Genomic DNA, 25,285 nt, shown 5'->3' with positions numbered 1-25,285 from the left:
GAAATCTATAAATAAGTTATTTAAATTATTTTGTAAAGAAGTCACAAACAAGTAGCTTATAAAACAAATTTGAAAGTGTTTTTTTTCTGCATTTTGGATACTTCACTTTTGATATAAATTGTTTTTTTTTTACTTTCTTGTAAGCAAACATAAACTATAACAAAAATCTGTCGCTTTCTTTTTAAACTAGGCTATATTGTTTCAGACACTCCTGTCCAAAACAACCTCGACAACAAAAATGAAGTATATGATACAAGTTCGTTTGAAGTAAATCAATACACATATTGCTACTCGTACTGGTCAAGCCAGATAAAGAACTTTCCTCAACTGCATTATTATTCATCTTTGCTAAAGTTTATCGCAGAGCACACAGAGTGTAGGTATGTATTGTACGTAACCTTGTAAAATAACATATTGCGTTTGCAATAGAATTAATTGTCCAACGGTAGAGTAAGATTTAGCTCAGACAAAGACCTTTGTCAGCCTAGCTCAAATGATACGGTTGATCTAGCACAGCGGTTCCCAACCGGTGTCCGTGGACACCTAAAATGTCCGCAAAGCGTTTTCAGGGAGTCCGTGAAGGCTTTCGAATTTTCTGCATGATTGATCAATTACGACATTAAGAAACTAGTTTTGCCTTATTTTGTGTATTATTTATAGTACTCTTAAACTGTGCGTCGCAACGCCTTGGTGCGTCATTTGAATTTTTAGTTTCAAAAAACGTTGCACAAAGGTTCATTTTCCTAGCTAATTTTTTTTTTATATGCTCAATGCTTAATTCAGAAATGCAAACGTTAGTCAGCAGTTTATTATTACTCATAATTTTACCTTTACTGTGTTTATAACGATATGTTGATTATTACAAATAAAAAGAAAAAAGAAATTCTACAGACTGTAAAGAATGCAAAAACTTTTTTAAGTTTCGATAAAATTATAGAAAACATTAAATTAGCATTACTGATTTTTGATCTTGCGTGCCAACATATAGCTTATAACGTAACTTTGTTGAGAAGGTGTTGCAATAGCATGCTACTGCATTGTAGAAGTCGTGAACTGAAAAGTTGGTAACACCTTACCTTGTGTCACGATTATTGACTGGTGAAGTGACCTAGTTTTAAATTTACTTCCAAACGCTTATTCTTGCAGTTTTTGTCTAGTTGATTGTTTTGTGACGTAATTTTATGTGAAAGTGGCGTTTCTGCACTTGCAAGTCGGATAAAGACACAAGCTCAGAATAAACTTAACTGTAAACCTGACGTGCGAAGTTCATTGGCTTTAAGCCTCGATTTGAAATGCTGGCTTCGAGATAGCAGCTACATCTTTCACATTAACGCATGAAAAAGTAAATCGTGTTTCACTTAATCTTTTGGTTTATGTATGATGAAACATAGAAAAAAAAACTTGTTTATTTTAAAATCTAAAACACGTTAAATTTACCTAGTTTGAGTTTGATTTATAACTTAAACGAGAAAAGAAGAACACAAAGTTTTACAAGTGACTTCAAGGGGGCCAGCCCAAATATTTAAGAACACCTGTTCTAGAGACTATAAGGCTATAAAGACTTTAAAGACTAGAGACTTTAAAGCTATCAAGTGGAAAGGTTTTCACCTTAGTTGAATCTTAAAAGTTCAGCCTTGGAAAAATTCTAGTATTCTAATTTTGAACATAAAAGCGGTATTTTAATAACACAAGCAGACATTTTCCCGTTTCAGCTTAGTTTGTTTTTATATCTAACCATCATAACGAAAAACACTATATGCCAAGCATAGCAGAGGTCTAGAAAAAGGTAGAAGTAATAGAACGCTGACGTCATAACGTGCATGACGCCAAAACAGAACAATCAGTTCAAAATGCGATGGGCTTGCAACACCTCAAGTTTGATGTACACCAACACCACTGCTTGATATATTCTTAAGTCCATGATAAGTCTAGCAAAACTTGATAAACTATTTATTTCATATTCTGGTATGGTGAACCGTGCAGTTCTGAGTGGCAGAGGTAATGTCATTGAGATGTGAGATGTTTAACACATAGCCTATTTAATAACTTGCTTAATCAGGTCAGTTTTTGAACACTTAGCTGTTTTAGTGTAGCATCATATTAATATAAGGACTTAAGCTTCTTAAAGATTACCAAACGTGGACGCCTCCGTGCCTCTGACCAGGAAGTCGCCCAATCATTGCTGAATGTTCAACTCCGCGTTTGCGGAAGACATGCTCGATAAATGTCATTTGCCTTTTTTTGATAGTTGTGATGAGGACGCCAGGGGTACACCCAGAGCGTCTCCACACTTCTTCGTTAGTGATCTTATCCATCCAGTTAATTCCCATCACTCTCCTTATGAACATAAATTTCAGTACTGTAGATCTTCCTTTGTATCTGCTGGCACAAGTCCAGGATTCACAGCCATGTAGTAGAACTGACCAAATGTACAGTATACATGTAAAATTCTTATTCTAGTGTTTAGAGAGATTGAGTTAGATTTCAGTATTTTGACCATTTTGATGAAAGAATAAATACGATAATGATAACAAAAAGAGACCACAGGATGCATACCTGCATAAAAAAAGAAAGATAAAGTAAACAAAAATCGTGGTATCTGAAAATAGTTATATCTTCAAAACGATCGTCGATCGATGATCGAAAAAAAACAGTTGCAATTTTGAAATCAACACTTTAAAATTATTTGGATACAATCAAAAAATGAAACCAAACAACAAATTTTCGGAAATTTGATTCCTTGTAAAATATTTATTGAATGTACAATTGTACATTGTACAGTATTAGTTTCTATAACAAATGCAAAGGAATTTATTCTCACACGATTCAGTTCCATCATAAATAGCTAAAAATCGATTTCGATCAGCTAGTAGCTAGATCATCTTCAGTTAAGCTGAAAGCAAACAACACAAAAAATCAAATTATGAAAGTGTGAAGAAATGAAAAATCGTTTTACTTTTGCTACGTCAAAGAATTGATGGAAAAACTAACAATCAAAGGCGATCTGCGCTTTAACTGATAAATCTGCGCTTTAACTGATAAGGCGTCTATACTAGAAAATATAGCCTACTATAGAGACGAAAAGAATTAACCGGATCAAACGATATCCATGAGGTAACCTGACAACTGCCTGCGTAAAAAAAAAATTCTCACTAAAATTGCAAGCTGTAAAAGTAGATATTATCCTACACGTCCTACAATTGTACCTATAAGATAAATTCAAATGGTAAAAAGGTAAAAAACAATATTTGTTACGTCATAAGTAATTGAATAGGCTACAACTAAGCAGTCTCCATAAGAGTTGTCTCCATAAGAGTAACGATGAAGTAGCCTACTCTCCAAATTCAATTCAAGCAAAATGCTCTTACAAACAGTCAAAAGAAGAAAATTGAAGTATTTCGGACACACAATAAGGCAAAATTCATTACAAAGATCATTAATAGAAGGGAAGATAAACGGTAAAAGAAGTAAAGGCAGACCAAGAATGATTTGGACAACAAACATCACAAAACGGACAAAATTAACTTATGAATGTGCAGTACGCACAGCTCATGGTCGAGAACAATGGCGCATTGTATCCAACCCTCCATACGAGGAAGGAACAAAATGATGATGATGATAAGAGTTGAAAAAGGAGGGGGTGACAAGGTTTACTTAACAAAAGGTGTGATTATTTTTTGAATATTAATTTTTGCTTTGGTAATTGTTTGCCGTTTGTTTTCATGTAGGTCGAGTAAATCGGTGGATGGTTGTTCTGTGAAGGTGACATCGAAGCAATGTTCTAGCTTGGGTCTGGTTTGTAAAATGTTGTTGTGGAATTTGGAGTAGTGTTGTAGTAAGGATGCTTTTTGTGTTGTTCAAGTTTTTAGAGTAGTTTTTCCACATTGTTCGGTGACCTGTCCAATCTTTTTGAAAAGGACTTAATAGTTTGACCAACATATTGTTCTTTACATAGTTTGCATGTGGCAACATATATGCCAAAGTTTTCGCAGTTTAAGTTTTGTTTAAGTGGTACAATCTTTCCTGATTCGGTGATGAGATGGTTTGTAAAAGAGATCATACTACCGTGTTTACCATGATTGCCGCTAAGGGAGCAATTTCCTAGGGTTCGGATGATCTAACCTTAGAGTTTGTGTTCAGTGAAAGGCTTTTAAAATTTGTAAGTATCTGAGTCAATGTGGTAGTTTTTTTGTATACAATCCTAGTAGTATGATTTAGTTCACGTTTTTTATCAGTAAGTTTCAGTTTATCAGGGAAAAATGTAGCCTATACAATTTTGTCGTTGAATTTATTGTCCATGTTTTCTGTGGTTGACTTGGGCCAAATCACTCTGTCCATGTTTTGGGCAATTGAATTATTTTGGTGGTCATACCTTTGTGGCATCCTGAATTAATGCATTTTTCTTTTAATTTTTGCAATTCCATTTCGTACAAAAGTTTGTTTTCATTTATCCTACGTAGTCTTGTTGCTTCTCCAAATACAATGCCTTTGTAAATGGATGGGGGGGTGGTGAGAAGTTCCATTGATAAAATTTCGATCCAAAGCAGTGGGCTTGACATAATTAGTGGTGATAAATCCTTTTAGGGAGTGGCTTGAAATGACATGGTTTACGTCTAAAACTTCAATTTCCATGTTTGTTTGAGAAGTATTTTTTCTACGAAATGTTAGTTCCAAGTTGTTCTGTTCGAATATTTATTTCAGTGCCGATTCAATTGGATTTGTGTTTTGATCGCCGAATGAAAAAAAGATGATGTCATCAATGAAACGTTTGAAAGTTTCAGCTTGTTGAAGTGTTTCAGCGATGGGCAAAAGGCCATAGTGTAATGTGATGTTTGCTAGAGAGACTGAGTGGTTATCTCCTGTCACAATTCCTTCATTTTGACGATAGAATTTGGTTTGATATTGGACGATGGCATTGTTTAAACAATATAAAATAAGATCTACAAGTGTTTGTGTGGCAGATTTGGGAAATTGGGCATGTTGATCAATGGCGTAGGTCAAAGCACTTTTTACAAGTTGTCTTTTTACGCTGGGATAAAGAGCGTTTACATCAGCAACTACTAAATATAACGGATCCTTGGTTGTGTTTTTATGGGTTAGTTGACTTTCCCATTCGACGAGCATTTTTAAGTAATGTTTGCTGTCTTTGCAATATTCATTTATTCCAGTTTTACAGAATGATGTGCTGATGGGTTGTAGTAAGTGTTCTAAAAAGGCTGTAATTCTGGATGTCGTGATGTTGCCAGCTGATTGGAGGAGATGTACAAGAATGTTTAGTGGATGTGCTGTTTTGACTTGTTGTGGTGTAAGTTTATGAGTTTTAAAGAGTGGATAAGCGTAGGCAAGTTGGTTATTTGCAAAGTATTTGGCGTTAGGTCCTGTTATTTTGTAGTACAGTTGACTTTCACTCTTTATACTGGTGGCTAAAAACAATAAGCTGTCGTCTACAACGCCATTTTTATGCAGGACTTTCATTTTCTCCTCACAAGTGTATCTAATTTGATTAAGAGATGAATTTATTTGTTTAGAACTGAGCGGAATTGGTCGAATTTCATCAGCTGAGCTTTTATAATTTGGTCCAGTGACGTTCGGTGGCTTAAACCGTTGGAAAAGCAACTTGGAAATATGCCCCAGCAAGGTAGTAGGCACGAAGGGCGTAACCGTCGGGCGAAGCCCGAAGGCGTGTTGCCGAAGGCAACACTTCCAGCGGGGGGTTTGAGGGGCCTCCCCCAGAAATTTTTGAAAAACACTTCCAATTTGGTGCGCTCTGAGAGCATTTCCAAAACAAATCAAAAATAAAAATCTGTTAAATTGTGCTTCGCCTATGTCGTGATCATACATCCATTTAATGTTTAGAAGTCATCAACAATCTTAATTTTAACGTTGCAGGACCAAAATCCTGTGTTAGACATGGAATAATAGTTGTCTAAATGTTTAATTCGTCATGAATGTTCATTCTCAGATATTCAGTTAGGCCTACACTACAAAAACTAACACTTAGGCCTAAACATTACAACCGCAAGCAATTTGTACAAAAAGCTGGATAGGTTTGCCTCCTGCGTATAGAAGCTTAACGAACTAAATATTGCATCCGCACCTGAACGTTCATTGGCGAAGTAACGTTATATCAACGCTGTAAAAACGGCAAAGGCATGACTATGAAAGCTAGTAGGCTAAAGTACATGGCGAGGAGACATCAAAAAACAGCAACAAGCTTTTTGGCATTATGATGTGTACCGTGACGAGAGACCATTCTAACGAGTTAGTCTAGTCGCTCTAGCGCAGTGGTTCTTAACCTTCTTTCTATCAAGCCCTCCTTCAATAATGGTCATGTGCCTCGTGCCCCCCTAGATTTTAAATAAATATCATAACAAAAAAATTGCATTTTTGTCCGTTTATTGTACACATCGGTGAGATACTTGACATTGCTGCTTAGCGACTAGATTTTTAATGCGAGGTTTAACTCCAGAGAGAGTTTATTTGGTCTTGATAGCAACGAGAGCAGAAAATGCAGCTTCACAAAGATACGTGGATCCAAACATTGTTGGAATTCGAAGAGCACGAGCTGCGATAAAAGGGTAAACAGGAAGGTAATTGGCCCAGAACGTCTCAAGTTCCAGTTATTTGAAGTCTTCTTTAGCTGTGGAGTCGAACTTCATCTCAAGAAACTCCTCTTGTCCTTCTTCGAAAATATCAACTACTGTACTTCGCATTGAAACGGGTTTCTGACGAACTTTCAGGTTTCACGCTTCTCATCCAGATCTGGAAAGTATTTGATGAACTCCGCTTTCAATTCATTAAGGTGGGTTTCTATTTGTTTCTTCAACTCAGAATCAAAGATGCCATTTTTGAGAGCAGAATCCAAGTTACTGAAGCTCGCTGGATTTCCTTGTTCAATTCGACTCTTCCAGAGGTCGAGTTTGGCTATAAAAGTTCGAATAATGTCATGATGTTTAATGATGTTGATGTTTTTCCCTTGAAGCTTAAGGTTGAGAGTATTCAATGCTTCGAAGATGTCCACGAGGTACGCTAGTGCTACTTGAAAGCCTTCGGATTGAAACTTGGCCAAAAGTTTCGCCTTCTGCCGTGATTCCAAAAATATTGCGACTTTTTGAAAAGTTCTGGTCTAACTAACAAAGCAAAAATTACTGAATACAACACAAAATAAGATAAAATACAAAATATGACGAACAGCATAGGTTCTGGGACATTAAAATAATTAAAAAATTGAAAGTATTGTAGAGCTCGCGCCCCCCCCTGAAAGATGCTCCACGTCCCCCTGGGGGGGCGCGCCCCCCCGGTTAAGAACCACTGCTCTAGCGAATATACGCATTGACATCACTGGGTAAGCAAGTCTAACCGTAACACATCTGATTGGCTAAGCAGCTGGTGACGTTTTGCAAAACGGGTCAGGATTGGATAAAACGAAGGCGTTTTTTGACATTTTTTAAACCTGGGAAAGCAACTTTGATAGTTGCTTCCCTGGAGCTTCAGTAGTTGTTTCTGACAGAAGCGTTTGCGTTAATTGGCATTTATAGGCAAGACATGCGGTTTGGCGAGGACTTAGACTACTCACAAGCGTTACGAGTAATTCTAGTCACGAATACAGTAATTTTCAAGTTAAAATAGACGTGATAAAAATAATAAGAAGTTAAACCTAGAATTCAGTCATTATATTTTGCATAGTTTTTGCTCAGGTAAGCACTGCTTTCCTTGCTTTCCCTCACCGATCGTCACTGATTTGGTCATAGTCCTCCCAATCAAATAGAATAATTTTACCATCTTTATCAGACTGACAAATTACAATTAGCCTACTTTATTTTCTATACCATGTTTTAAATTTTTCAAGCTTTTTTGTTGAACCAAATTGAAATTGTTTCTTTTAAAAAATGTCAAATTTACTTGTTCTCACAAATTCCTGAGTTTGACTGTAGCTATTTCACCGTAGGCCTTGATATCTTCATGTGCGATGAATGGATGCTTGTGCGGTTCAAACGCATAACGAAACGAAATAGATTAAACTCGAAACGAAAAATTAATATTCAAAAAATGATCGCACCTTTTGTTAAATAAACCTTGTCATCCCCTCCTTTTTCAACTCTTATGGAGACTGCTTAGTTGTAGTCTATTCAATTACTTATGACGTAACAATTATTGTTTTTTACCATTTGAATTTATCCTATAGGTATAGTTGTAGGACACTATTTAACATCTACATTAGTCACATGCCAAAGACTACGTCACGCCAGTACGGCTATGCTGATGATCTGGCACTACTCAATTCTGACAAGTCCTGGCATGTGGTAGAGGAAGCACTGACAGATGACATGGCCCGAATCTCAGACTACCTGAAGCTGTGGATGCTGAAACTGAGCCTGGCAAAGACCACCGTCACACCTTTTCACCTTTGCAACATGAAAGCTACGCGCCAATTGTCAGTTTCTCTCAACGGAAACCCACTCCCACACAACCCGTGTCCCACCTACCTAGAAGTGAAGCTCGACCGACAATTAACCTACAAACACCATGCTGGAGCCCTCCATGGTAAGCTATCAGCACGCAACAACTTGCTGAGATGCCTAGCTGGAACATCCTGGGGAGCTAGTACATCCACACTCCGTACAAGTGCTCTTGCACTTGTTTACAGCACCTCCGAATATGCTTTCCCCATGTGGTGCCGCAGCGTACACACTTCCAAAATTGACACTGCCCTCAACACCACCATGAGAATAATCACCGGTTGCCTGCTTCCAACTCTCACTGACTTTCTGCCGGTACTATCAGGCATCGCCCCAAGTAGACTTTGTAGGAAAAACCACGTACGTAGTCTGGTCCTACAAGCTATGTCAAGGGATGATCACCTCCTCAACCAGATTGTCCTAAACTCGCACTCCCAAAAGCTCCAGCGCTTGAAATCTCGACGCCCGTTCTCCCGACATGCTGCAGCTATCTGCAAATCGAATTTTCACATTTCTGAAGTTTAGAACCGTGAATGGAGAGAAGTTGTGAAATCAACCCAATTCACAGTCCTTCCCAATACCAACACCCCACCTGGAGCAGAACTACCCCGGAAAGAATGGGTGAAGCTCAATCGCCTGCGGACTGGAGTGGGGCGTTTCAGCAGCAACATGTTCCAGTGGGGCCTCGCCGATTCACCATCTTATGCGTGTGGCTCAGATTTTCAAACTGCACACCACATTATCTATCAATGTCCTGTATACCGACCACAAGATAGACATGTGGACCTAACAACGCTCGAAGAATACACATTCCATGGGTTTCTGCGCCTGGATGTAACAATGTGATCTGTGGCGGCCTCAAACGCAAGAAGAAGAAGTTGTAGGACGTGTAGGATAATATCTACTTTTACATTTTGCAATTTTAGTGAGAATTTTTTTTTTGTGCAGGCAGTTGTCAGGTTACCTCATGGATATCGTTTGATCCAGTTAATTCTTTTGGTCGCTATAGTATATTTGCTGGTATAGACGCCTTATCAGTTAAAGCTCAGATTTATACCATACTTTTATCCTTTTAACCAATATTTTCGTATTGTTGATGTGTTCCTGGTTAAGCTTATGATGGTACTACTCTATACCATACTCCTTCGTTCCATTTCTTTTTATTTCGCCTTTGATTGTTAGTTTTTTCATCAATTCTTTGACGTAGCAAAAGTAAAACGTTTTTCATTTCTTTGCACTTTCATAATTTGATTTTTTGTGCTGTTTGCTTTCAGCTTAACTGAAGACGATCTAACTACTGGCTGATCGAAATTGATTTTTAGCTATTTATGATGGAACTGACTCGTGTGAGAATAAATTCCTTTGCATTCTACAGGACATGCAACCGAGTCGTCAGAGATGGGCGTGATCTTGATCTTGAAAATCACAAGTGATCTTGAAGATCAAGATCGTGATCTTCATCTTGATCTTCAAGATCACTTTTTTTTGGTGATCTTGATCTTGATCTAAGATCACTTTTTTTGTGTGATCTTGATCTTGACGAACAATAAGATCAAGATCACTTTAAAATTGAAGTTTACTTACTAGATAGAGGCATTTTTTTAGAGCTCGTACTGTACAAAGTAGTTAGTGGCAACTACTAACATTAAGCCACTGTTAATATGATATGTGTCAAGCAAAAGACGATTTAAAGTCTCCATCTAATCTGGTCAGTGTCGCCATTTCAAAATTGAAAAAGTTTTCTGTTTTAGTCATAATAAAGAAGTCAACTTCCGTGTAATTTATGTTGATGCATAATAAAAAATGATTTAACTTTGTTCAAAATTTCCATGTGTGAACTTTAAAAAAATGTTTGCTTTTTTTGACCCAATTTTAGATGTTTCAAAAGTCTAGAATGGCGGTGTTAATTAATCTGGACTCTAGCCGACTTTGGTCATGTAAAGTGGTTTATTGCAGCAAATCAACCAGACCAAGACTTGTTTAAAGTCTGAGTATGGAGCGGCTTGTTTGACCGCAAACCTCTGAACTTTTTTGATAGCAGACAACAGTATCAAGGTTGCTAGATGGGTAAATGGTGCAATAAATATTGACATAATACAGCGAAAATTAAAACTACTTAGTAACACGAATAAAAACTCGCATACGAACCAGACAAAAATTCGGTAAAAAATGATGCAGTTCAAAGATTATTTTTATTTATTTATTATAAATAAAAAGTATAAAACTAATTGCAAATTTTGCGACTTTTTCTGTATTATACTGTAATTAACCTAGGCCTTGAGTGTGACGTTGCGATTCTACGCAAACTACGTCAACAATTGATAGGCCTAATAGCAACAGTCACTAACTTATTACAATTCTTAGGCCAGCGATCGAGTAGTTAAAGGTAAAAGTTAGCAATATCAACTATATACCTTTACCCAGGTTGCTCATACAGTAGAATTCGCCTATAGTGACTTTGGCTATAGTGACACTTCGCCTATAGTGACACCTGTTGCAAAGTCCCGTTTGCAAACCATATGTTTTGCATAGAAATGACTTCGCCTATAGTGACTTCGTGTATAAGAACACTTTGCTTACAGTGACACCACATTTCTGTCCCTCGGGCTCAAAAATTTCCGTATAAGGATCCTTTACGGTGTATTTCCAGTTTAAGTTGGAATCATATTTTGTCCTTATCAGCATTCGCCAGTTCCCAGCCAGCAAATCCATCTTTTTACACTGATTTAACGTATGCAGAGGTTGAACCATAAAGGATTGATTTGCTGACTGGGTTTGAATTAAACCAACATGAGATGCGCATGCGCAGATATTGCACAAGTGAAGTTATCAACGACGTCATCATTCGTCTATAGTGACACTTCGCTTATAGTGACACTTTAGGGATAAATCACCAATACATCGCCAATACTGGTGATCTTGCCCATCTCTGCGAGTTGTTCATATCAAGCATTGTTGTGGGTTTGACACCTGTCAGAAGATATTTCATTTTCTCACCAAATCACAAAATCTCACAAAATCACCAATACTGGTGATCTTGTCCATCTCTGCGAGTCGTTCATATCAAGCATTGTTGTGGGTTTGACACCTGTCAGAAGATATTTCATTTTCTCGATCTCTATAACCAACGTTCATTTTGTGCAGATATTTTTTGAAATTAAAATAGCCTATTATGAGTAGTGTCGGTAAAACAACTAATACTAAAGTAAATAAAGCAATTAATTTTGTTCTAGCACAGAGCTGAGTGAATGCGCTCAAGTTCGTTATGATACAAAGTCCTCGAGCGCTTCATCATCCCCCACGTGGCCATATCGCTTCTTTGCTTTGACCAAGTTGAATTCACCAATCCGGGATGTAATCGCTTACTGCAACAAGCTGGTTTACTCAGTAGCTTAAGGTGAAAGCCGAAAGGTCAGAGCTAAAGTAAAGCATGTTATGAAAAAACATTTTGGTTGTCGTCGAATCATATTGTTGTAAGGTTTACAATTTTTGACAACATGTGTTTTATGGCAATGAGCCTATAGTTTTTTTTTTCTGTGCAACAAAAAATGCATTTCATATCATAAGTCTATAATTAGTCCGAAAATTGAATGAGGCTATTCACCAGACATTTAGTTAAATAACATGATGCGTTGTACTGGTGCAAATTAAGCTAAACTATCACAAAATGTATAAAGCGACAATCTGCTTTTATTCCGACGTTTTATCAATCAGACACGACTGACTTCAGGAAGCTAGCATCGTCCCACCAAAACTACGCAGAGAGAGCTCTACCATGGAGTAGAATCTGGACTGGAAACGCAGTGGGCAACAATAGGCCAAACAGTTGGTACAACAGTGGCCCAACACCCAAGTAACTAACCCTGTTGGCTCACTGTTGGTCAACTGCTGTACCAACTGTTTGGCCTACTGTTGCCCACTGCGTTTCTAGTCCAGATGCTACTATTTAGAAGTCCATGGCTCTACCATACGGTTCTTAGGTGCTTTGCAATGAATTTAAAAACCAAAATAATTTTCAATTTTACAGTTTCCAAGTAGTAACGTTACACCGGTTTGTTGCCATATGGCAACATTGGGAGGATAAGGGTACTTTTAGTAATTATTGGTTTAGCAAGTTGTCGTCGTGTTTATATAATTGTGCCTAATCAAAACGATATCTTTAAAATATGTCTACAGCTTAACAATTCAGTACCCTATTGCATTATCATGTAATTCATCGACTGTGGATGTGTTTATCATGATGAAAATCTCGAAAACAAAAATAAATAAAAAACTGATTTTTTTATCTTGCAAACCATTTTTTCATTACTGCCCTGAGCTCCAAAAGTAGAAACTTTGCAGAAGCAGAATTCACAATAGAAGATTGTGTAACTTAAGGTTACTTTCGGTCAGTAATCGTTGAAATATCACAACAGAATTCCACATTAAAATTATTCACTTATTCTAGAACAAAAAATGTAGCCTGTCGCCTGAGCTACGCATATTAATTGTGACACTATGGATCCTTAGATCACGAGCCTTAGTTTAAAACAAGAATTTTAAAAACGGGACTAGCCTAACTGTGTTCTTTCTTGCACAACGTATTAAAAGTAAGTCGGGTAATAATATGAAGATATCCCAAGTATGATGCAAGATTAAAAGTTAGTGCTGTCGCAAAAAGACCTTAGATGTGGTAGACTCTACACTACATCAATGCAAAGAGACAATAAATATTCTATAACAATTGTATTATTATATTAAAGTTCTTGAAAAAAGTGAAAGTACTGCAGCTTCGAGTGTCACTTTCAATATTGTAACACATCTGGAAATAAATATACTTTTTATAAAAGCTTTCATTCTTCCTTCAACAATGGCAATCTTTCATCTCACAATGTTATAAGCAAGAAATCAAACCAAAAGTTCAATGTTATTGAGAATTGTAGAATAGGCTACCTTAAAAGATGAAAACTTTTTTCAAACACGTCCAAATTTTCAACGAATTAAAACGTTTGAAGATGTGGTCTACCTCCAGTTCTTACATCTATGATTTAATTGTTATAATAATTGAAAGAACAATGTGTTTACTTTAGAATATGGTATTTTTTTCGGTTTTTGAATTAGGCCATCTAGAAACTCTCAGTCTTTTAAATTTGTTGCTAAAAACACAAATGTCTTATGCAATTGTAAATGTGATCGAGCAAAGACAATTTAACAAAAAGTAAAAAAATACATTTATTTTTCGGTGTTTGAAGTAGAACGTGACTAAGTGCCCTCCTTTGGATCCTCTACTAAATATGATTATTTTTACCTGTTGAAGGTGCTAACCAATTTATCCGTTCTTCAAAGGTTTTTATCAACAGTCTCAAAGCTATAACTGTTTGGTAATTTAATTGACTGCTTGGCGTATAATATTTTATTAAACTACGTCATCTATTTTTCCGAAGTATCTTTAGGTTTTAGTGCGAACAATAGCGGTAACGAACAGTAAGCAGGGCCGTGATAACCACCCGTTCCCTTTGGCAGAGGGGCACGGCTACTTAGAGGTTCACTCATTTTGGTCTGTTTAACGTTGTTTATTTGCTTAAAAAAGAAATAAGCTACTCTAGAAGCTCAATAATCAATAGCTTAAATCATGCAAGGCGCATTTATTGTTTCCCAAACCCCAGCCTGGTGGCCCACTTCCGTCTAGGTGGGCCCACGCATAGCCTATTTAGTTTGTGCAGCGCTTTTCGACTTGTAGTTGTGCAATGTGCATGTAACATTTATTATGTATTTATTTTCCATTTTTGCAAATTTTCTTGCTCGCTTTTCTTGTTCAACCACATTTTGTTTACCCATCAATGTCGGGGATGTAAGTAGTTTCAGAAGTGGATTAAGAAAGGAAAACGTTTTTTGTGTCCCACAAAAAACTAACAACATGATGTAATATTCCGATGTAAACACTGCTCACTCAAATAATTTAGTTAATTAAATTGATGAATTCTAGTGTTGATGGAGATAGGCTATAAAGTAAATTCTGCCTTTAAAATAGTGAGGACACCTCAGATAGATTTTCAAAATTCTAGCCTGTTGTAAGACTACGCCATACCATAGGATATATAAACTTTCAAGAAATAGATTATTGAAATTTTTCTGTGTTTTTTTATTGAAGGTTTGCATGAACCTTAGTTTGAAGTGTTAGGTGAACTTAACGAACAATCACTCAACATGGGGACCCACTAGTGAATTTCTGGGGAGCCCAATATGGCGCTGACACAGTCCTGATAGTAAGCTATATTTTTGTAGTACTCAGAGACACGGCTAGTATTTTTAAAGAAAATAAATTTTCTGAATTTTACACACATGTTCATGACAAGTGTTTCAGAAAGAAATAAACATGCCATGCAAGCACACTAGGCTATAGGTATTGTTTCAGTAATTTGCTGATAGTATTATTGGTTTCAGTTTTGTCTCAGTATAAATGATCAACTGTTTTTAAAGTTGTTACAGAATTTATGACAAAGATCACAAAATAACAAGTAGTGCCTCAAAATACACAAAAAATTACTGATACAACATAAAATTTGACAAGTCTCTTTTCGGCTACTCCTTTTTTAAACTTCATTTTTTACATTGTTTTTTTTTTACAAGTTTTGCTTCGTTGAAACTCTGATACGTCCTAAAAAGTTTATTTAAATCTTGTATTGTATATCTTCAACTGCAATGCCATTCCAGCGTTTCAAATTTTACAAATTATAAAATGTTTTGTTACAGACCTTCACCTTCTGCAAAGTTCCTATGAACAGCACAAAGTGATAAGGAAGAACAACTACACGAACATGTGGAAAAATACAAATATTATAGTGCATGTAACATTGACAACATTTTCATGCTAATTTTATTTGTTAATTGAATTATACAATTAATGCCCTGGCCATTGGGCCAGAACAGAGGAGTCTCAATGATCAGCTGAAGGTTATCGCAAGTGTGCAATACGGCATCGCAGCTAACTGGCTAGTATAGTGTTTGAAATATCAAAATATTTATACAAGACTTGATATAAAAGCCACAAGTATCATTCTTTTTCTGTTTATCATTTTGAATGCACACGTAACAGAGACCAACAGTTTGATAAATAATTAAGTAATAAGCTTGTTATACAATCATGAATAACGGTAGCCCACTACACAAAGGTTAAACTATATGAATATAGGCCTATGGACCATTTAATCAAATTATTTATACCACCTGATATTTGAATATAAATTTGTCGGTTGAACGAAAAGCACTAAACTAACTTCACTACTGCGTTTTTTACACCTTTTCGCAAGTTTTTTTTTACTTTATTTGTTTCTAGATACGAGCGACTATGGCATGCTCATTGGTCTACTGACTCTCGAAATTAACTTGCAACAATAGAAGTGGCGACTGATTTTTGTTGAGGTTGCTTAGTTGAACCATTTTTCACATCTTTTACGGTTTTTAGCCTAAGTATTTAACTCCATCGGGAAGCAACTTACATGGAATGTATGGAAATTTACAGTACACTACGTGATAGACAAATGATTTCATAGTCGACTACTGCATTTCTATAAATTCAAAAACGATTCAGATAATTACCTCTTATTAAATAGATAAAACCAAGCAACCACACGGCGTTTAACATAATATATTGTCACTGAAATAATATATTAAACTGAATATAAACTATAAACTGCGAACGTTTTCGGCCATATACATGTTAGCCCTTTTCAAGTAACGAAAAAATAACTGATTTTACATCTACATTGAAATAAATAACTGATCCATACGATCAATTGAAAACGAAATGCGTAAGAATGAAACGGCAAAGCAGAGAAGAAAGGCACATCACATGGCGGTTAATTCCGCGAGGCATAATAATGATGATATGATCATATGATGATTATCATATGATCGTTTTCGATTCGTTGTATAGATCAGTTATTTATTTTAGTGTAGATGTAAAATCAGTTATTTTTTCGTTACTTGACAAGGACTAACATGTGCATGGCCGAAAACGTTCGTAGTTTATGTTCAGTTTAATGTATTATGTTAAATGCCATGTGGTTGCTTGGTTTTATCTGTTTATGGTTGAAGAAAGTCACTTCTTTACCAAAATTGTATTACCTTTTATTATCCGGTTAGTTTGAAATATGAATATCAAGACATAATTATCCGGATTGTTAAATTAATTGATATCCTAACAATCTTATATTGTACTCAAGCGCCCTAAAGTTTTGAACAGGGTTTATTTTTATCAGCTTGATGCTGTGTCTATGCAATTAGGTAACTTTTTCATTCAACCTTTGCATCTTAAATTTTGACAACAAAATGCTTGCCAAACAGAACAGAGCAGTTTTCCAGTGATGGCACATTTCTTGAATTAAACACTCTGTGTTATGATCACAATTGCAAATTTAATTTTCTTGTATAGCATGTGTGCTTAAGCACAAGGTGTATTATAGGCCTATCATTTGCCCTAGTTGATGCATAAATGCCTGCAGTTAGCATGCTTCCTTGATTACTTTTGCACTCCTTTTGTCACGTGCACTCCGCGAGGCAGTACTCTGTTCTATTCGTATCATTTCATTCTGGCAGGCTAGTGAACAACAGCTTCTTTTGTTCTAGTTCTAATGTTGAGTTTAACAATCTTACGTTGTGTATTTTATTGCAGAAGTTGCGATTCGATCATTTTTCTTTTGTTAACACATTTAAAAAAAATAACCGTCTTTGTTCGGTTGACAATTCCATTTCAAAATAAAATAAATACATAGAACATTTCAACTTTATAATTTCAACAAAATTCTACAGAACTATATTTAAGCAGGTTTACCGCTTTGTTTTTAGAGCTGTTGTTTGCGCAGTCTAATACACTTTTGATCTTTTATGTGAAAAATATTGATAGTAGTTGTGTAGCGAAGGTCTTGACTCATTTCATTAGGGTGGCACTCCAAATGCACCAATATTTAAGTTGACATGAAAGTTTAGCGTTTATAAGCAATTTTTACTCTACACAACTTGAAATTTTACCCAACATCCAATAAACGCATCTGTTATAAAACCGATAAAAACTTTTTCAATTTGGCCTACATACAAACTCATACGATATGCAGAACTAAGGGTTCCGAGGGAGGGGGTAAGTCGGGCAACTTTTCCCCTTGGCTTAACGTTGTAAAGGAAAAACGAGTAGTTTTTTTTTTACTTTTTCGAGGGGCCCATTTTTACTACCAAAATAAAAATGTAGGCTACCAACTTAACAATAAATCATTTTTTGAATGAAATCGGTAGTTCCAAGCAGTGTTTTTTTTAAGGTGTTTTGGGGGACCGAAACGGTCCCCCAAATTTCTCCAGCGGTTTCCCAAAATTTGGACTTGCAACTACAGTAGAAAAGTAATGGTTGTTTCTCGCTATGTCTTGTCGATAATACAAATATAGCCTACGATCAATAGTTCACGTCCGGAAAAAAGAATAAGTGGAGGTACAGCTAACAGCTGAATCAAAGAGTTATTCACAAAAGAAGTGCACCTTTGATACTCGTCAATGTTTATTTCTGATTTATGGCGCATGATGATCAGTTTTTACGTGTGGAAACATAACAAGCAGAAGCCAACAAGCACACTTTGCCAACAAGCCAACAAGCACACCAACAAGCACACTTTGTTTGATTGTGCAGCAAACTTGTTTGGCAGCCGTGTTGGGCAGGCTGTTTGGTCGTTGTCACAATCATTTAAGCTGTGCCTTGTCAAATAATTCATTTTATGTTGCGTTGATTGTATGTAGTTATGGCTATTTTTTGGTATTTAAATGAAACACTTGCGGTCTCTTAAAACTACTTAGCGGTCACCCAAACCAAACCTTAAAAAAAAACCTGGTTCCAAGTATTTTTCTATCATTATTAAATGCTACTTCAAATGTTTCTAATCAAAAACAAATTATTCTCGTATTAAGGTATAGCCTATGTTAAATTGCTTCCAGGCGTAAAATCTGATGCTGTTAACCCTGCTCATTTCTGTATCACTGAACGGTTTTTGTAATTTTAACTTGAAAACTGGTGTTGGTTTAGCTATGCGCATACCTTACCATCCTTGTTATTTTTGTTTAACCAACTGAACTCAGACTTGAAAAACTGCATTGGCCAAACATATAATCATGGATTCAACATGTCTGAAAAAGTGAAAGGTGTCCAACCAAGATTAAAAAATGTAGGCTAAACCCTTTCTATTTTCTGCTTATGGATGTCATTACTTAAATCTAGTTGGAGTTCATTGTGTGCAGTGTAAGTGTTGTCCAGATGCAGGGTTGCAAATCGATATTGAAAAAAGTAGGGGATAAATCGATAGTCAAACAAAAAAGTAGAGAAATATCCGATTTCGATAGCCTCCAAAAAAGTAGAGAATAAACAATAGGCTAATCGATATTAAACACAATTCAAAAAAATACAAATTAAGTATCTGATTTTATACTGCCTACCAGTGTTCCCTCTAAGAATTTAGCCAGGGGACAATTTTTTTCAGCAAAATGTTTTCCGACAAAAACAAAATGAATTGAATTGCTGTATCATTGCTATCTCGGAGGTGACGCTAATACCCTACTAATTGAGAAACATTATGCCTGCAATAAATATAGCAAAACGGCAAGTTCATTGCAGCTTTTAATGCACGCCCTTTGCTTCCACCGCTAGGTAAATGAAATAATCGCTGATTAATGCAAGAACCAAATCTGAATATAAAGCCTTTCAGACGAATTCCATTACAAAAGCAACGTTACAGTATATTCCTTTTATTTGCAACCCAACTTTGAAATTATGTATAGTTTGTTCTCAATGAAGTCTTATCATTAAATGTTTTAGTAAGAGTAAAAGCACATCCAAAAAAAAGTATGTACAAGTATTAATGCATTACATATATTTAACAAAAGGTGTAAACATTTTATATCAAGCCTAACTTTTTAAATCTTTGACAATAACAAACAGTCGTGACATGCAACGCTCAGATTACAGATTAGAAGAACCATGGCCACCTAAAGATACGGCCTGATTTGTCACATTTTGCAGAAATTTCCAGGTTTTTCTAACTTTGGGCGAACGTTTAAATAAATTTTTCTAAAAATTAGATTTTTACGCTTTCTTTATTCTTTTCCCCAGACGTCACAATAGGTTTTAACATTCTCACATGTTGAAAAACAAAGAAAATTCGATTTCAATGCTTTTAGTAAGACTATTAATTTTCAATAACAGTCTGATTTTGCAATTTTTAACTTACTTTTTCTCATTTGCTACTGCTTCCCCAAGGCAACAAAAAGTTTTATGTCATTAGGGAACCGCAAAAAGTAAAAACATCTCAAAAAATGTCAGTCAAATACTAGCAGTAGCTGTAATCAAAATCTGCAAAATGTGACAAATCAGGCCGCATCTCCAGGTGGCCATGGAAGAACCCAGTCAGCAAATTTATTATTGATATTCATAACGTTTGCAGACGTTGAATTAATACAAAAACCGACTGTTTGGTAAGTTAAGAAACGACATTGTTTTGTTGGTTTGACTGCATTGCGATACAACCGTAAAGATTAAATAAAATCAATTTGGTTATAATATTGCCCTCAAACTTTGGAGAATTTGTGCTACACTATCTCCACTACCCCCCGAAGTCGCTGCCACTCGGCCCAAAAACGCTCCTGTTTCAGCTCCTTCAGCGAGGAAATTGTTAATCACTGAAAAAATACAGAAAAAAAATTAAATCGATGGACGTTAAGACAGATTTGACAACTTTATAAAATTAACCTAATTCTAGAGTTTAAATGTCTAATTCTAGATTAGTCAAGTTTTTACTTGAAAAAGCAAAATATTTGAGTGCAAGTCATATTTTTGAGTCCTTAAAAAAATCCTTTTTAATACCCTACAATTAACGTGAGCGTTCAGTTCTTTAGTGCTTCATTTTAATCTTTTATGCAAATGAAACCATACTTCACGTCCTTCTTGAAATGCGCTTAGGCTACTCTATGTTTTGATGAGAACATTTTAAAATCCTTTAAGTGATCCTTTGTTTTCTCTCATTGTTTGTTTTGTTTTGTTATCCATTTGAATCTAGGTGATATTTACCAGTGTTATCTATAATAACTATAATATCTAAATGAAACGCTCTCAAACTGAACAGGAAGGCTATCACAACAAAGCAGATGACTTACTAGTCATATAGGCTGGTGAAGGTGGAGTGTCGCTGACCATTATGTAACATATTCGATTACATTGAAATGTCGTTTCTGGTTGTGCAAGGAAACCATCGTCTCCTGAAAAAAGCATTAATGTATTTTAAAAATTATGCTGTGTGAAAAAGGAAATGTGTAACAATTTATTCCTATTGTCGAAACGTTTTTCCAAGAGAATAGGCTAGCATGTATTAAGAGTGAAAATATAAGATACGATTAAATAAAACTTGTGGCATGTACAGCAAACTAAGAGGAATTAAAATAGTGCTCATTAACCTATTCCTATTTGGTGATTGGTACAAAACCACTTAACGATAAAGTCTTGTCGTAATTTATCTTAAAGATGATCACGGTCGTCGTTTGAGTTTTTTAAAAGGTTTATTCCTTTCACTGGAAATTGGCAATATTTCTGTATGACAACAAACGGTTGCTGGAAACTAACCACACATCTCCATTGTGAGAATTTTATGATCAAATGATACCCCCTTTGTTGATGACGATGAATTCTCTGAAGCCTTTCCTGTCACAAATGGCGTGAAACAAAGTTGTGTCTGGGCACCCACTTTGTTAACATGAAGCTTTAAGCTGTGCTAGCAAATGCTTTCAGTGGTGATTACTGCAATGGTGTTTCAATTTGCTGTAGTTATGATGCAAAGCTATTTAACTTGAAAAGTTTTAACACAAGAATTACCAGGTTTTGTCACAACCGATTTTTACCGCAGTGTCCAATAAACACTTTTCACTTTTTGCTTAATTTTTGCTTTCCATCACTACTAGATTATTATTTCACGTCACTCATCCTTTCATAAAATTTGCACAAATGTCATTTGTACAAAACGTGGATTTATTTAACATTTACATCAACAATGAACGCAGTAATGCGCTTAATATAATTACTGCACTTTTGAATTATCTGCAGAGCACTTTCCACAAGTAGAATTTTACAACATAAACAAATAAAGACAGTAGCATTGTTACAATGGCTAATATGAAATTGTTTTTTTTTTCTTGAACATATTTTATTTGTGCATACATGCGCCACGACTACATTATCATAATTACAAATTTGCTCCTGACCACGTAGGCATTCAATCAACTGCAAAATGAATTTGCATTTTTCTATTTTTGTCCCAGTTGTTCACAAACAATACGTGAGCGTTGGTGGCAGCTATATCAAACATGCTTCCCCATACATCCTCATCCTGGTATAACCTCATTGTGCCAACAACGGTTAGTTTGCTTTTAGTCTCTAACGGAGTGGTTCCCAACCTTTTTTATCCGGTGGACCCTTTTAGTCGATATTCAAATCTAAATTCTCCCCTATAAATTTAGTTTGTTAAAAACTAGTTTACATTAATATTTTAATCAAAGTCTTGGAAAATAGTCTAAACTTTAGCTAGTGATAAGCTTTTTAGCCTGTAGTCTACGCCTAATATTCCTTTTCTACTAATATAATATAATTAATAAAGAACTGTGCTGAAACGTATTTTATTCAAAAAATAAACTCAAAATATAAGAGTCAATGCATTTAACAGTCTGTGTGAAGCTTGTGATTTTATGTTTCAACAACTCATGAATGTGGTGGAAGAATATTGGAAAGAGCACAACGAATATCATTCTCCACGTCTAATCTGTTTCTCTGTTTTGTTTTCATTTCCAACCAGTTGAAAAACCTGATTCGCATAGACATAAGTGATTAAGTGAAAGCAAACGGGAGAATACTTCGAATAGCTTTCTCTGCCACTTTGAGATAGGAATTACACGTTAATGGCCAAAATCTAGTGATTGATTTTTCTTTGAATAAGTCTCTTGCGCAAGAATCCGTTTTGAATTCTAAAAATTCATCTTGCAATTTATCGGAAAGGTTTTCCATCAACAATGTGAATGAATTTCGCATTAAATCAAGCTCATCGTCATAAACTTCAGAAAAATATCGCATGAATTCTAGTTCTAATGCTGTGAGATGTTGCAAATTCAATTTTTTTTTTCAACTTTTGAAGAACTTGTTCTTTGCCGTCAGCAACCAACACCGATGATAATTCTTTAAGCATGGTAGCATGTTCAATTGTTCATTCTAACTTTTCTTTTTCAATTATCAAGCTTGCTGGTGAAAGCTTCCAAAGCATCTTTAAATGCTGAGCGGTACTGGCATCTGCTTCTTGAAGGGCCACCCAAGCCAGGCTGGTCGAAAAGTAGAGGTCAGACAAAACGTATAGTCCCCCTTGACCAGGACAGCAGGCCTTCTAGTACCTTAAGACAATTTTCTAATAACAGTGACATAAATCAATCACTCTCCTCCAACCTGCCTTGAGCCGTCATGGAAGCAGTACAGTTTTTAAATTCATGTGGTATCAATATGTCAATGGCTAATAGATACAGATAACCCATGTTGATGCGCAATCTGCTTTAAATAGAGCTAGCGATTGGATATATGCCGTATATTGGTGTTTTTCACTTGCATTTTCAGATTTAGTTTATTCAATGGACCAACAAATCAAACAAATAAGCAAGGAATCTAATCCACATGTCATTATTCAGCAATGCAACAAATTCCAATTTTATTGAAAGGTCAAAAAATAATTTAAGCTCTGAGCTCTAACACTCGCTTGGTTACGTTTCCTCTTGAAAACCATCGAGTATTTGAATAAAACAGAAGTAGGCCTACATGATGGTTTGCATCCATGTCGATGCACATAGTTGCTTAAATAATCGGGAGCTAATCAAATAATAATTTCCTCTTTAACGCTCTATTGGAGGCCAACTTACTAGGCTTAAAAAGGTTTACAATCCTAAAACCGAATTCCCCCCTGGAAACTGCTTTACAAAATCTTATTATTTGACTCGCAATTGCACGGCTTGTAGCAGTACTTACTTTACAAGTTTCATTTGAACGACATAACAATTTTCTAAAAAAAAGCGCAAAATCATGACACGACAATTGACTGAAAATATTCTTCAACTAAATGCTCCGTCTATACAAATGCAGTTGGTGTCAAAAACAAAATATTCAACTGCTTTTAGATCTACTTCACCAACCGGATTACCTATTTGCAGTCTAGGCCATCAGATTACATAAAACAGTTGTTAGTCTTATAGGCTTTGCGTGTTACAGTCGGATTAAAAAAATATTTGGTGACCTGGTTTATAATTTGAACCATCAAACAAAGAAAGCTTAAAAGACACTTTTTATAAAAATAAACTGCGAATCTCACACTTCACAAATATCCTTTCTTGGCACTGAAACCAATAGGACACCACTGTAAAAATGGTGGCACGTGATCAAAACCCTTTAATACAAATAAACAAAAAATAAAATATACTGTAAAAAACTTTTTCATGATAAAGCATCTCGAATAATATTTAGGAAAAGTCAAGAAGTATGAAGGCACAAGTACAAACATTGAAAGAATTACAACAAAAACAACACTGACCGTTGTCCTATAGGACACCTTGGTAATTCTAGTGTAAAAGCAATCACCAAAGTGTCCAAAACCGTCGTTTGTATACGCTGATGAGTGATGACTACGCCCTGAATAATGATAACAATAATTATGTGGTTTACAGTGACGTAGCGTGACTCATTTGATTGGGGGGTATACCAGAAATACAAGTGTTTACTGTAATTTGACATGAAAATTAGAAAAATTCGAAATTTTACCTTAAAGTAATGAACGCATTTGTAGTAGAACTTGGCCATTTTCACCATTCAAGTTTGACCTACATTGGTTCCAGGCTGAAAGTAGTTTAGTCAGCCTATACTGAAATACTGAGTGGAACGGTTTTGTAGAAGTAGTTGGAGGGGTCCTATAGAAAAATTGTAGAAATGTAGCCACCTTTCAAACCCTGGATGAAATCCCGATTTCGTTTCAAAGTCAGTAAAATCCAGACAATTTGCCAAGGCAAAATTAAAAAAAAATCTCAATTGGTCCAAACATAAGCATGTTATATGGTACATATCATTTTAATGAGTTTTCTGTTTTTTTGTTTGCTTGGAAAGAGAGACAACTCTGTACCGCCAGACATCATCATCATCATCGTCCAAGTTTGGTTTTATCTCCATTAGTGGGCGTGGCCGATTCTTTTTTGAAGCGATTGCTTTGACTCTTATTCTCCATTTCATTCATCCATCGCATCTTTTTCCTTCCGTCCGACTTTGTCTGCGTCTTTATTCACCTGTTCTTTCTATGTTCTTTTGGACGTCCCGATTCCTCTTCCCATCTACCTTCAAAGTCAATGCCTTTCGAAGAAAAATTTCTTTTCCGCTTCTTAGTACATGTACATACCATCTTACTCCATGTGTCCTAGCAATTCGTTTACTAATCTCCTTCATCTCTAATTAGCATTTCAATCAGTTTTTCAGTGTTTTTCTCGACCTCGGTTTTTACCCCACACATTGCTCTCACCACTGCCCTTTCCTTTCTTCTTAGAATTGCCATTCCACCCATATCTTGCTGCCGTACAATATTGCAGACCGCACACATCTCCGATAGTCTTTTTCTTATATCAAAAACGTTTTTCGTATAACATTTCCCCACATTTCCTTAACTTTGCCCAACCCAGCCTTGCCCTTCTAGTCACAGCTGTTTTATATCCACCGCTCCCATTTATTTGGTCACCCGAATACCAAAAATTTGTCATTGTTT

At 35.8% G+C, this 25,285-nt stretch overlaps 1 protein-coding gene and 1 long non-coding RNA gene across 2 annotated transcripts in view; one reads left to right on the top strand and one right to left on the bottom strand.

Annotated features, from left to right (window-relative positions):
* Positions 1-3,619: 3,619 nt before the first annotated feature.
* LOC145773984 (uncharacterized) lies at positions 3,620-15,298 on the top strand. The gene is made up of 3 exons (XR_014289986.1): positions 3,620-3,664; positions 11,698-11,870; positions 15,192-15,298. It is a non-coding gene; the product is annotated as an uncharacterized LOC145773984 (long non-coding RNA).
* A 3,904-nt stretch (positions 15,299-19,202) lies between these two features.
* The window catches only part of LOC145773980 (sushi, von Willebrand factor type A, EGF and pentraxin domain-containing protein 1-like), a 127,774-nt gene continuing 121,691 nt past the window's right edge, over positions 19,203-25,285 (bottom strand). Inside the window, exons 23-24 of the mRNA XM_082585108.1 lie at positions 20,622-20,723; positions 19,203-20,147 (exon numbers count right to left, since the gene is read on the bottom strand). Of these exons, the coding sequence (XP_082441234.1) occupies positions 20,023-20,147; positions 20,622-20,723 (227 nt within the window). The 3' untranslated portion in view covers positions 19,203-20,022. The remainder of the gene's footprint in view (positions 20,148-20,621; positions 20,724-25,285) is intronic.

This window comes from Aplidium turbinatum, chromosome 7, assembly GCF_918807975.1.
Source record: "Aplidium turbinatum chromosome 7, kaAplTurb1.1, whole genome shotgun sequence".
In the NCBI taxonomy this organism is placed as follows: Eukaryota; Metazoa; Chordata; class Ascidiacea; order Aplousobranchia; family Polyclinidae; genus Aplidium; species Aplidium turbinatum.
The sequence above is the reverse complement of the archived record's forward strand: the minus strand, read 5'-3'. Positions and strand labels throughout refer to the sequence as shown.